Source organism: Salvia splendens, chromosome 10 (assembly GCF_004379255.2).
Source record: "Salvia splendens isolate huo1 chromosome 10, SspV2, whole genome shotgun sequence".
In the NCBI taxonomy this organism is placed as follows: domain Eukaryota; kingdom Viridiplantae; phylum Streptophyta; class Magnoliopsida; order Lamiales; family Lamiaceae; genus Salvia; species Salvia splendens.
Window position 1 is genome coordinate 9,624,332 of NC_056041.1, and position 13,638 is coordinate 9,637,969.

Genomic DNA, 13,638 nt, shown 5'->3' on the forward strand with positions numbered 1-13,638 from the left:
TCGAAGACACTTTTACGATGATACTAAAACTAGATAAATAATTAAATAAATATATAACATGATACTATTGTCTTAACTTTAATATATATATGAGAGTATAATAGGCTGAGGCAAATTAAATTTTATAAAAAGCATCTTTTTAATAAGTATAGATACAGATGATGCAACATCTCTTTTCTGTACTTAAACCGCAAGAAAATAAGAAATATAAACAGCGTACGCAATACTAAAAATGGTTAAATCTGCTTAATCGTATTTAAAACATGGGTTAACACACTTTGACTATATTGGGCATTGTTTCCTTAATCTAGTTATTGTTAGAACTTAGAATTGTGATTAAAAAATAGTTAATTCAGTTTTCAGCGTTTGATATCCTCATCCTCATCTTGGTTGAGCTGTAGGAGACTAGGATTCTCCAATCCACGTCAGATAAATGTTGCCCCCATCAAGATATTTTTTGATGGAAACATTAGAGCATCTCCAATAAGTTAGGACGTCAAATAGCCCTCAAATAGCCTTTACACTGCCACATCATCAGCACTACAATTCTCCTGCCACATCAACTTGCCACATCAACTGGACATCAAATAGCCCTCACATAGCCTTCACACTACCTATCCACATCACTAATAACAATTATATAATTTAATTTACACTCGTATCAACATACGGAATTTAATTTACGAGACAAATACGGAAAATTCGAATAATAATATTAAAATTTAAAAAGTACATTAATTTTTTTAAAAAAAAGTACAATAATTAAAAAAATTACATTTAAAAAATTACATAAATTTGCATAAAAACTAACGCCTTGCAATCCTCCGCGCCCACAACTCTTCAACTAAATCCTTTTGCAGTCGAATATGAGCCTCCGTCTGACGCATGTCGGCATGTGCTTGGAGGAGGGCTTCTTCATCGTGCGGTACCCCACCTCGTACGTTGGCGGTGGTGACGCCGTGGCTTGGACCTGCTTCATTATCGTCGGTGGCCCAATCAGTCAGTTGTACACCTTCATCTTCGACGATCATGTTGTGCATGATAATACAGGCGTACATTATATCAACAATGCAGTCGACATGCCACAAACGCGTTGGTCCCTTAACTGCAGCCCATCGAGCTTGAAGCACACCAAATGGGCGCTCCACGTCCTTTCGCGCCGACTCCTGCCGCGTCGCAAAGTAGGCCTTCTTCGGATCTGATGCGCACCGGATCGTCTTCACAAAGACGGGCCACCTAGGGTATATCCCATCCGCCAAGTAGTAGCCCATATCATGCTGGTTGCCGTTGGCGACAAAACTGATGGCCGGACCGACGCCCTGGCACTGCTCGTTGAAAAGGGGCGACGAGTTGAGGACGTTTAGGTCGTTGTTCGAACCGGCTATCCCAAAATACGCATGTCAAATCCACAACCGGTAATCAGCCACGGCCTCGAGGATCATCGTGGGATTTTTTCCCTTGTAGCCGGTCGTGTAAAACCCCTTCCATGCAGCGGGACAGTTCTTCCATTCCCAATGCATACAATCTATGCTGCCTAGCATTCCCGGGAACCCGTGCTGATCCCCGTGCATCCGCAGCAGATTCCGGCAATCTTCGGGGGTAGGCTTTCGGAGATACTGATCACCGAATACTTCGATCACGCCCTGGCAGAAATACTTCATACATTCGATGGCAGTCGTCTCACCGATGTGGAGGTATTCGTCCCACATGTCTGCCGCAGTGCACTTTTGAATAGGGGTGTGGCCGGGTCTGCCAGCCGCATCGTGCCTGAAGCGGAAATACAGATATCTCTGCTCCAATGCGTTAACAATACGCATAAATAAGTCCCGCCTCATCCTAAAACGACGCCTGAAATGGTTGGCGTCAAAACGCGGCTCCTCTGCGAAGTAATCTGTGAACAGGCGCTGATGTGCAGCTTCATGATCACGATGCACCACTTGTCGACGGTGGACAACTGGTCGTGGGCGAGGTGCCGCCGGCTGCATATAACTCTGCATCCATCGATCAACCTCACGGCTCGTATAGGCATCTAGCTCTTCGTTCATCATACGCTCGTACTCATCCGCATCCCCACCACTACCACCGGCATTACTCATTTCTTAAATTGATCTTGAACAGAAAGTAAGGTAGAGAGAATACTCGTTAAAACAAGTGGTGCAAATGAAAATGAGGTTCAACGCGCGTATATATAGTGTTTTCGAAAAAAAAAATTTTTTTTTTTAAATCCGACGCCGGTTTGGCGCCGATCCGGGACGCACAATGGCGCCCGTGAGGATCGGCGTCGGAACTGGCGTCAGCGCGGGAATCGGCATGGCGACGCCGATTTTGACGCCGATTTCGCCGACGCCGGTTCCAATGGTTCGGCGTCAAACCGGCGTCGGCGAAAAATCGGCGTCGCGGTGGTGACGCCGGTTATTGGAGATGCTCTTATTATTCCATTATTATTATTACACGCCCAACCTGACTATACAGTCCACTATCGTCTTCATCATAAACATCCCATTCGAAAGCGACGTAGCCGCGTTTATGCATAAGATAAAACCAACAAAGCCTAACTATATACCGTTTATTTAATTATTACTCGTTTCTTATAATAAAATAATAATATAATATTTCCTCACACGGATCAAACTGAAAATTGCTTACCAATCATTTATTCTTTTTTGCTTTTTTCTATCTTTATATAAACGGATGGAGATGGAATAGCCTATTCAATCCATTTTCATCTCCCCAATTTCACAAAAACAAACCAAATTTCTGGGTAAAAGCTCTTCAATTTCCTCGATTTTTTCCTGAAAAAGAGTTGTTTATTTTTATTCTTTCGATTATGACTCTCCAAATTAAGAAACTGGCGACTTCTCCTTCTCGATCAGGCAGACATCTGCAGCGTTATAATCAGGGATTTCGTCTAGTTGTTGGGTATGTATTTCCTTCCTATTTATAATGAGAAATTTCCTCACAGTTACCCCTGATTTTCAATGTTGATTTCGTTGTAATCCCTTCATCTTCTGACGATTGCGAAATTGGTGCAGATGCATACCTTACAGAATAAAACAGAGCAACAAAATCGAAGGGAGTTTAATTGAGGATTTGGAGGTGCTTTTGATAAGCTCCCAGAAGAGTTCTAGCATGATGTTCCCTAAGGTAACATCATCAAATCAATAATCGCCAAATCTCAATAACTATGAATTGAATTTCACTAATTCCTAACATTTTTTCAATTTGCGAATGATCAGGGCGGTTGGGAACTCGACGAGGAAATCGAATTGGCGGCTTTAAGAGAGACGTTGGAGGAAGCCGGTGTGATCGGATCCCTCGAGGTAGCTACAGCTATTCGCATCAATTATCATTAATTTCACTCAAATTTAGGTTTTTGTGTTAATAATTGTGTGTTTTGGCATTGCAGCATAAATTAGGGGAATGGATTTTCAAAAGCAAACGGCAAGAGAAGTCCCACGAGGCGTCGATGTACTCGTTGCTGGTGACGGAGGAACTCGACGTATGGCCGGAGAAAGATCTCCGCCAACGCGTTTGGGTATGCAACTCGCAACCAAACATGTGTGTTCATCATGATCTTACTTGTATTGAAAATTTGTTGCTGATTATGCAAATGTGTGTGTGTGTTTTTGTAGATGACAGTCGACAAAGCTAGACAAGTGTGCGCGCGGTCATGGATGAAGGAGGCGCTCGACGCCTTTGTATGCCAGAGAGGGCAAAAAGCAGAGGAGGCCCGAGCTCCGTCACCGTGTAGATTATTATAATGGGGAACCCTCATTTTTGAAAATAAGAGGAGCTAGGATGTTGAAGGTGGTGATTAGTAGTTAAGTTGGAATTGAATTTTAGTTAGCAAGGTGTAGGAATTGATTGGGGGCTCAATTCTTTAATTCTTTGATATGTTTAGTTTAGAGAGGTTGGGTTGTTGCATTACATTGCATTTAATTTCGACGTAAGTTGAAGTTGTTCTGAAGCTTCGTTGGAAGCTTGTTTGTTGCACTGCACGCCAATACTGAATGAGTAAACGCTTCTTACCCATTTTCAACGCCGCGTTGTGATTTTATGATCTATCAGGTGGAAGATGTTGCTAAACAAATTTATAAATAAATATATGTATGTATGTCTGAAAATTTGATAATTATATGACACAGAGAATTCTTATTTGTACAAAACTACAAATGCTACTTTGAACTTGGAAATGAAGAATAAATGATTGTCTTTTGGAATTTAAGCTGAAAATTAAATACGTGAAATATAGTCCACTTTTTATAGGCCCATAATATGGAGACAACGGCAGCTCAGACTATCAACTGTTTCTGGGCCTAAAATTTCCTAGGCTGAAAGAATTGGGCTAATTTAAAATATTATATTGGCATTTAAATGAATTTTTAATTGGGCCGAAGACTTAACTTGGCTTTGTATGTTAGAATTGATCTCTAAAGTTTGGTGTGGCTAATAGTATGTTTTTATGGAATGATTAATTTTGATTAGGCTACAATGAAGTGCACCGTAGTTAGTAAGTTGATTTTCCTCTATTCATTAGGTTGAGGGTTTAAATGATTACGGGAGTAAATAAGGATCCATTATATGTTGATACCCTTAAAAAAATTGTGCTAAAAACAAATAATTTGAAATTTAGATATCAATTATATGATTAATAATCTATTCAACGTAGTTGAACATTAAATTGGAAAGTATATATGCTAAAATTAACTTTCAAAATCATACACTATTTTTTCTATATATTAAAGTCGGCCAAAGGGTATTGTTGATGAAGATATTGTGAGAGAGTTTATTGTATAATCGGGTGGGTGATGCTTTTGATCCTAAATAACACAAGTATAGAAAAGTGTGTTCTTAGGGCCTTGATCTTTGAAATTTTCGCATATGCTATCGTAGATCATAGTTTCTTCATGTGTTGAAAAACATATTCTCGCATCCATTAGTAGTAGCTAGTAAGATCACTATACGATATTCGGTCCTCTCAAGCATGTATATAAGAAGCTAGCTCAGCGTTGTCCACGCACTCAGTACTATTCCAATGACCACCATGTCATATATTTATAACCCATCTGCACATAACAAAATACTAGTACAAAATAGTTCAAAACAAACGCAAATTCAAAGGCGAAGCCCGATCGGTCATAGATGAGAACGACAGCGGTTCGTGTGAGATACCATGTATTACAATACCTTGAAATTAATTGTGTCTTTGTGTAAAATGTGTCTTAACCCTGAAATTTTTTATCGTGATAAATGTAATTATACTATTTCAAAAATTATAAATCACAATTATAATATGTTTTGATTAAAAAATAAACTCTATCATAAAAATCATCTACCGTGTCCAACTATCTCCACTCTCCTCAAGAACATACATCAGATTTTCAAAAATTCGCCTAACCACAACATTCGTTCTTCAGAATATACAACGTTTGGTGTGATTTGATTGAGATGTTTCAACTATGTAGGTTAACCAAAGCGCTTGGTAGTATATGATATACTTCTATAATGCTACCTAGTACTCCCTTCGTCCCACTTAAGATAACACGTTTTCCTTTTTAGTTTTTCCCAATTAAGATGACACATTTCTTTTTTTGGGAACTTTCTATCTCTATTAATACACTCAACCACTTTTTATCACTCCAATTAAAATACTATTCATCTTTCTTTCTCTCTTTATTTTAATACCTATGCCCACATTTTCTCTCTCCAATTAAATACTTTAACCAATAACTCATAAAATTCAATGCCGGCCAAGAAATGTGTCATATCAGCCGGGACTGAGGGAGTATAAGGGCACCCGCAATGGGGGGCCCGATGGCACGCCCTATGGCGTCCATCGTCCTTGGGCGCGGACGATGCCCCCATTGTGGGTGCCCGCCATCGTCCGTCCCCTTCGTCCGCGGCCGATCCATAGGGCGCCCTATGTCGCGGACGATGGCCTATCGTCCGCGCCATTGTGGGATCGGCGGACGACGACGCGGACGATAGGCCATCGTCCGCGCCATCGGGCGCCCCATTGCGGGATCGGAGGACGATGGTCGCGGACGATGGCACGCATTTTCAATTTTTTGTATAAATACCCATACCCCACCTTCATTACTAACGTTTCATTTCACGATTTCACTCTCGAAACTCGAATTTTTATTATTACTACGAAATAGATTCAAGTCCCAAGAGTCCGATGTTTGGGGAGGCTCGTTGGCCGGGTACAGAACCGGATGAATATCGACCGTTCGACGACAATACGCAGTACGATCCCGAATTCAGCACGGAATCATACGGTTTGGATGACATTGAGCCGTCTCCAAACCGACCCGTCGCCCCTTCTGCCCCCGCCAAAAAGAAGCGGGCCCGGCACCGCGCGCAGAAGTTGCCACCTCTGAGAAATTGTGAAGAGTACGCCCCCAGCCGTACGAACTACCAGCCGGATGAATCCCTCATATTGGAGAGGTGTTGGGTAGACATATCGGAGGACCCGATATTCGCGAACAATCAGAGGCAGCAGGTGTACTGGGAGCGCATCGCCAAGCGCTACAAATCGGCGAAGCCGCCGAGCGCGTACAAGCGGCAACGGGAGCAGCTACGCAAGCACAGGGACCAGTTGAAGAAGCAAATCAACCTGTTCTTTTCGGAGTACGAGAAGTGCGCGAGGGGAGCGACGTGCGCTCCAAAGCGCTGTTATCGTACCAGTCCCTGTACGGCGAGTTTAGGCACGAGGCCATCTGGGCGCTCTTGAGGGATAAGCAGAAGTTCCAAGGCGGGATTCTGCACACCGGGGCGTCAAAGAGGACGAAGAACACTGAAGTTGGTGGTTATACGAGCGGTGAAAGCGGAACTCGTCCGGTGGACCTCAACCGGCCGTACGAGGACATTGAGAGTTCCGGCACGCCGATGTCCTCCCTGCGTCCCATAGGCGTCAAGGCTGCGAAGGCCAAGGGGAAGGCGGTGGCGACATCATCCTCGACCGCCGCCGACCCATCGCCGATCGAGGTCCCGCTCCCGACCCCCGCACCCGTCGACCGCCACGTACGAGAAGTTGGCAACAGCCTCGATGGCGAGGACGTTGTTGCATACGCACAAAATGCTCAAGAAGTGTACGGACCTCGCCGAAGCCGAATATCTCCGGGGGTTGATCGATGAGCTGCGCCGGAAGTTGGAAATTGCGTAGATTTTAGCCAACTCAAAACGTGTAACTTATGTTTAATGAATGCAATCTTCGCCGGTTTTTAGTTAATCATTGTGTTTTTTAATTTAGTTTGCATTACATTTTTTAAAACATTTACATTAATTAACAAAATAATAATATAACATTTAAATTAATACTAACATATAGGGCGCGCCTTAGGGCGCCCTATTGCAGGTGGGGGTAGGAGGATAAAACTGATGACGTGGCGCGCCATAGGGCGCCCCATTGCTAATGACCTATGACGTGGGGTGTCCATAAATAAAAATATCCTAGAGTACTTTAGAATGATAGGAGTAGATGCATAGGCAGGGACTAATTTGTAATTTTGGAATGAGGTGAAGTGAGATACAGTATATACAGATAGATAGAGAATATGGGGAACTGACCAAAGTTAGACCCTTGACGTGTACGTATATATGCAGTTGTATTTATGCATGCAAAAAAATAAAAAAATTTACTGTATCCATAAAATCATATAATGAGTGTTGTTTTGTTGGCTTGTGGGGATGTTTTTTCTTTCTTCGGTCCATTTGCTGGTTTCAACTTTGAACCCAACCCCAACCCCAATCCCAACCCCAACCCCAATCCCAACCCCAACCCCAACCCCAACCCCAACCCCACCACACCCTTCCCTTCTCTCTCAATTTATTACTAATACTGATTGATTCCTGAGACTCAAAGCTTTTAAAAAGAAAGACAAGGGTTGCAAGAAAAAGCTTAAAGCTGCCGAGAGAGAGAAGGCTGGAAATCTCACCAAAAGAAGTCCCCTTTTTCATCATGTTTCCCTCATATCACCCACGGTTGTAGCTCTCTATATTCTCAATTTGTTCTACCTTCTTTCAACCCTCAATTTTCAATCCATCATCTCCGATGTTGAATAGCCCCACCACCAGCAGACGAAAACGCCGACCCGCCGGCACTCCAGGTATATATTTATATGATAGTAACTAATAACAAGGGCAGTTAGAATTTGAAATAGGAATAAAATTTGATGGAGTAATATTGTTGGATAATTTAGATCCCGATGCGGAAGTGGTTTCCCTATCTCCGAAAACCCTGCTGGAGTCGGATCGGTACGTGTGCGAGATCTGCAACCAGGGGTTCCAGCGAGACCAGAATCTACAGATGCACCGGAGGCGGCACAAGGTGCCGTGGAAGCTGCTGAAGAGGGAGACGCCGGTGGCTCGGAAGCGGGTGTTCGTGTGCCCGGAGTCGAGCTGCCTCCACCACGACCCCTGCCACGCACTCGGCGATCTCGTCGGGATCAAAAAGCACTTCCGCCGCAAGCACAGCAACCAGAAGCAGTGGGTCTGCGACAAATGCAACAAAGGCTACGCAGTTCAGTCCGACTACAAAGCCCACCTCAAGACCTGTGGGACCCGCGGCCATTCCTGTGACTGTGGCCGTGTCTTCTCTAGGTACGACTACGCCCCAATCCCATACATTTATTATACACATACTTTTCTTCCCCTCTTCTTCCTTTGATTATTATTTGTGTACGTCACATAACAATAATAATACTCATTTATTCTGAAACAAAAAACCAAGTGAGTATGTTTGTCCGGTACTTTCATTTAACATTCACATTGTATTCAGTGCAAGAATGTTTTATGTAGTTTTTGTTGCATAATTGTTTTATTGATTTCATTTTATAGAGAGAAGATATTGTGTGTGTGTGTGTGTGTGTCAAATCATTTTCCCAACAAATTTGCAGGATAAAAGCATATTAATAGACTAGGTTTGATTATTCAGTGTTGTCAGTCCTTTGTATTAATAATTTGTAAATGCAGCTAGGGCCCTTTGGGGTTGGCTTCCCAAACTCCAAGGATTTTATATTAGATCTTGAATTATCATTCATATTATAATTCGAAACATTCTATGCATGGGAGTGTAGTTACCTGACTAATAATTAAATGTGACTATACAAACTGCACCATGACTCAAATTTAAAGCTAATTCCATATGAAAACATATCTAATCTAACATAGATCGCACTATATATAGAATTAATTTGTTTTAAATCATTTTCAAGTCAGCCATCTTCATAAAATTATAGTACTCCATTGTTTAATGTGAAAATTGTTTCTTGGTTTTGTCAGGGTAGAGAGTTTCATCGAGCATCAAGACGCTTGCAGCATGGGGCGGCTCCGATCGGATTGCCACCCGCTGCACGCAGCAGCTGCAGCTGCAACTGCAACCGCTGCCTGCTTATCGAGAACGGCGTCAAGCCCTTCCAGCGACACCAATTTAAGCGCCGGGCCATGGGCAGGCGGCTATTCTAACGTTGCAGCACCAACAGATTCAATATTCATGGCTAATGCCGGCCCCACAAGGCACAGATCCCGGCCGCCCAATCTCGAGCTGCAGCTCCTCACAAAAGCCAGCAGCAGCAGCCTGGGCTTCTCCGGAAACTCAACCAACCTCGACTCCACTCAGCTGCAGCTCTCGATCGGGTCGTCGGAGATCGGAGACAAAGCTGAGAACGTCGCCGCGGCCGGCAGCCGGTACTCGCCTATGTGGAGCAGCAGCACGAGCGTGGCGGCGGCGACGGTGAGGGAGGAGGCGGAGGAGCAGCTGCGGGCGGCCATGGCGGAGAGGGCGTACGCGGAGGAGGCGCGGCAGCCGGCGAAGCGGCAGCGGGAGCTGGCGGAGCAGGAATTCGCCAACGCCAAGAGGATCCGGCAGCAGGCGGCGGCGGAGCTCGAGAAGGCGCAGGCGCTCAAAGAGCAGGCCGCGCAGCAACTCAGCGCCACCATTTTGCAGATCACGTGCCACTCCTGCAAGCACAGATTCCACCCTGGGGCCGCCGAAACCTCTGCTTCCGCCGCAAACTCGATTAGGCGCGGTTACATATCGGCTGCGTTGAGGGAATGGGAAGTCAAGAAAAACTGATCATAAAAAAAAATTTAAAAAAAAAAGTTTGACTTGTATTACGAATGTTTGTTTATTTCGAGTTTAATTAGTTTTTAATACTATTAAAATGATGGACTTGGACTCTTTTGACATAACATTTGTGTAGGTATATTTAGTGGAAGAAATATTTCAGTGGAGTGTTGTGATATTAAAAAAAAGAAGGGTAGGTGGGGATGTCAGATGGTTAATGAAGTTGGTATTGTATCAAATTTGGTATTTATTTCATTTATTTCGTAGCTGCTTTTTTCAGGAAGCTTTTTCTGCTATTTTGTATTTTATGAGAGCTTTTTTATTTCTGTTATTAATGTTTTTTTCCAAGAGGCTGAGTTCTCTGTTATCTGACTATTTCCGTATAGAAAAAGGTATAAGGCGCATCAATGGCATTTCATCAGAGCATGTTCCTTTTCCTAACGTGATTAATGTGCTTCCACCTTATGTTTGGCTTTCAAATGAAGAATACTAATTCAAATACTAATTCAAAAAAAAAAAGTTGTGGAAAATAATTAAATGAAGACTAAAGCCCATTTTTGGTCCTTAACATATTGCGATTTTACGATTTTGATCCAAACATTATCTTTTGAATTATTCGGTCTCTCACAAATAAAAACGGGTCACATTTGGTCCGAATTTGACGTAAGTGTTAAAATTTAACAGTCAATGGATTTTAATTACATTTTGATCGGATTAAGAGTTAATATTAGAATTTTAATTTTTTTCAAAAAAATGAGGAAAATGCAGCGGGAAATTGATCTCAAATCGTCGCGGATTTGTTCGCTGAGGGAAAGTTCGAAAGAAATTAACTGGAATAATAGGTTATTGGAGAAGACGATTAGCGCTGCCGGAAATTTCTCAGTTCTTGAAACGGTGTCGTTCCATAGTTTAAGCATTACTGATTTCGTCGTTGTGCTTACGCGTTGAGATCTGTGAGGCATTTTACCAAACAGTTGATCCGCGAAATGGAATCCGCCAGCTGGAATATCGACGCCGCTTCCAACGCGATTCACGATGGTGTTAAATTCAACAGAAAGGACCACAAAGGCTTAGTGTTCGAATCGTTTGTTTGCAGAGAGATTTTCAGCGGCTTCAACGATCCTATCTTTGGAATAGAGAAAATTGATTATTCAGAGAAGCAGCGGCGCCGGATTTTCTTCTTCGAGGAGTTCACGAAATTGAGGTCAGTCTCTGTGAGTAATTTCATCAAACATAACCCGAGCTCTTTATTCAGATTTTTTTTGAAATCGAAGTATCTTAACTTCATACATCCAAAGATGGAATTCTTGTTTTTTTGGCAATTTAAACCAGAGGAAGATGGTGAACGGCGGGGATTTGCCGGAAATGGAGTTCTTCAAGATGTTTGCTGAAATGTCGAGAAGAGTTTGGTTACTTCATTGTTTGGCATGCGAAAGAGAATTGAAAAATTAGGTCTAGGGTGGGGTGGCGCATTTTTAAAAGAAATACAAGATGTTCTTTTAAAAAATATCGAATAAAATCTTCATTTTTTTAAAAAAATTAAAATTTTAATATTAACTCTTAATCCGGTCAAAATGTAACTAAAATCCTTTGACTGTTAAATTTTAACAGTTCCGTCAAATTCAGACCAAATGTAACCCATTTTTATTTGTGAGATACCGAATAATTCAAAAGATAATGTTTTGGATCAAAATCGTAAAATCATAAGTGCATTAGCAATGGGGCGCCCTAAGGCGCGCCACGTCAGCAGTTTTATCCTCCTACCTCCCCACCTGCAGTGGCGCGCCCTAAGGCGCGCCCTAAGGTGCGCCCTATGGCGCGCCACATCATCATTTTATTGTTTTGTTTAATTAATTTAACTGTTTTCAAATAACAAGTAACGAGTAAATAAAAAACGGTCTAAATAACAAACGGCGAAGTTTTAATAAAAAAAATTACATCATTGAACTAATTAAAAAAAAACTAAGTCGGACCAATTCCCAACTTCCGACGCAGCTCATCGAGTAACGCCCAGAGATATTCGGCTTCGTCGGGGTCGGTACACTTCTTGAGGGCCATGTGCGTCTGCAACATCGTCCTTGCCATCGACGTTGTTGCTAACGACTCAAACGCGGTGGCCGTTTGGGTCAAGAGCTCTACCGGGACCGGAGCTTGGGTTGCAGTGGTCGACGATGAGGTCGCGGTCGCCTTCCCCTTGGCCTTCGCAGCCTTGACGCCGGGAGGACACCGGAAGGACACTGGTGTGCCGGAACTCCCTTCATCCACGTACGTCCGGTTGAGGTCAACCGGGTGACTGCCGCTGCTCGTGTAGTCACCAACTTCGGTGACCTTCGTCCTCTTCAGCGCACCAGTGTGCAGAATTCCACCTTGGAACTTCTGCTTCTCCCTCAAGAGCGCCCAGATGGCCCCCTGCTTGAAATCGCCGAACATCGACCGGTACGACAACATCGCTTTAGTGCGCACGTCGCTCGCGCTCTCGCCGCTCACCTGTGACCGCGTGAACTTCTCGAACTCCGCCGCGTACAAGTTCACTTGCTTCTTGACTTGATCCCAGTGCTTGCGGAGTTGCTCACGCTTGTGCTTGTACGCGGTCGGCGGCTTGATCGAATTATAGAGGTCCGCGATGCGTTTCCAGTACGCGATCTGTCGCTGGTTGTTCGCGAATATCAGATCTTCCGATATATCTACCCAACACCGGGCCAAAGTGAGAGTTTCGTCGTCGTTGTAGTTCGTACGGCCGGGGGCGTACTCATCGCAATCACCGGGAGGCGGCAACTTCTGCGCCCACTGCCGGTTCTGCTTCTTTCTGGCTGGAGCGGAAGCGGTCGCGGCGGGGTCGGGATCGGCCGCTGCGGTTGGGCGTTGCGGAGACGGCTCCATGTCAGACAACCCATACGATTCCGTACTGAAATCGGGATCGTAATGGGTGTTGGTGTCGAACGAACGATAATCGCCGGGTTCTGTACCCGGCCAGTGCGCCCCTGCGCTAAACGTAGGACTATTGGGGCTTGAATCCATTTCGTAGTAATTATGTAAATGTAAGTTTCGAAAATGAAATCGCGTGAAATGAAATATTACAAATGAAAGGTATTTATAAAAAAACGAAACCGCGTGCCATCGTCCGCGGTCGATCGTCCGCGACCTCCACAATGGGGCGGACGATGGCGCGGACGATGGCCATCGTCCGCGCTATCCTCCGCGACCGAAGTATAAGGCGTGACTATCGTCCGCGTCCTATGACGCGCACCCAAAATGGGTGCGGACGATGGATGGCGCGGACGATGCGCGCCATCGGGCGTGCCATCGTCCGCCCATTGCGGATGCTCTAATATGTTAAGGACCAAAATGGGTATTTAGTCTTGAATGAAAGGAGTAAATGATAATTTTAGTTGTCAATTACTCCAAGACACAATTCAATTAAAAAAAGAACTAAAACCCAAAATTTGTAATCAATGTTACTAACAGAAAAGAAGAGAGAGAGTGTGTTGCAGGTAGTAGTACTCCATTAGATTTAGTGTTTGGACTATTAGAAGATCTATGTTGGGTGAGGTGGTCAGAGAAATGGAGGT

The 13,638-nt window shown here is 43.8% G+C and overlaps 2 protein-coding genes across 2 annotated transcripts; both read left to right on the plus strand.

The window, feature by feature from the left end:
* Positions 1-2,697: 2,697 nt before the first annotated feature.
* LOC121753220 (nudix hydrolase 17, mitochondrial-like) lies at positions 2,698-4,039 on the plus strand. Its single transcript, XM_042148432.1, has 5 exons — positions 2,698-2,919; positions 3,033-3,144; positions 3,237-3,320; positions 3,407-3,535; positions 3,633-4,039. Exons 1-5 carry the CDS (start codon positions 2,828-2,830, stop codon positions 3,759-3,761), a joined length of 546 nt encoding a protein of 181 aa, XP_042004366.1. The 5' UTR covers positions 2,698-2,827; the 3' UTR covers positions 3,762-4,039.
* Positions 4,040-7,802: 3,763 nt separating this feature from the next.
* On the plus strand, positions 7,803-10,372 carry LOC121752918 (zinc finger protein SHOOT GRAVITROPISM 5-like). The gene is made up of 3 exons (XM_042148019.1): positions 7,803-8,111; positions 8,205-8,604; positions 9,286-10,372. The coding sequence occupies exons 1-3, from the start codon at positions 8,057-8,059 to the stop codon at positions 10,076-10,078; spliced, it is 1,248 nt and encodes a 415-aa protein (XP_042003953.1). The 5' UTR covers positions 7,803-8,056; the 3' UTR covers positions 10,079-10,372.
* The last annotated feature ends 3,266 nt before the right edge of the window (positions 10,373-13,638 follow it).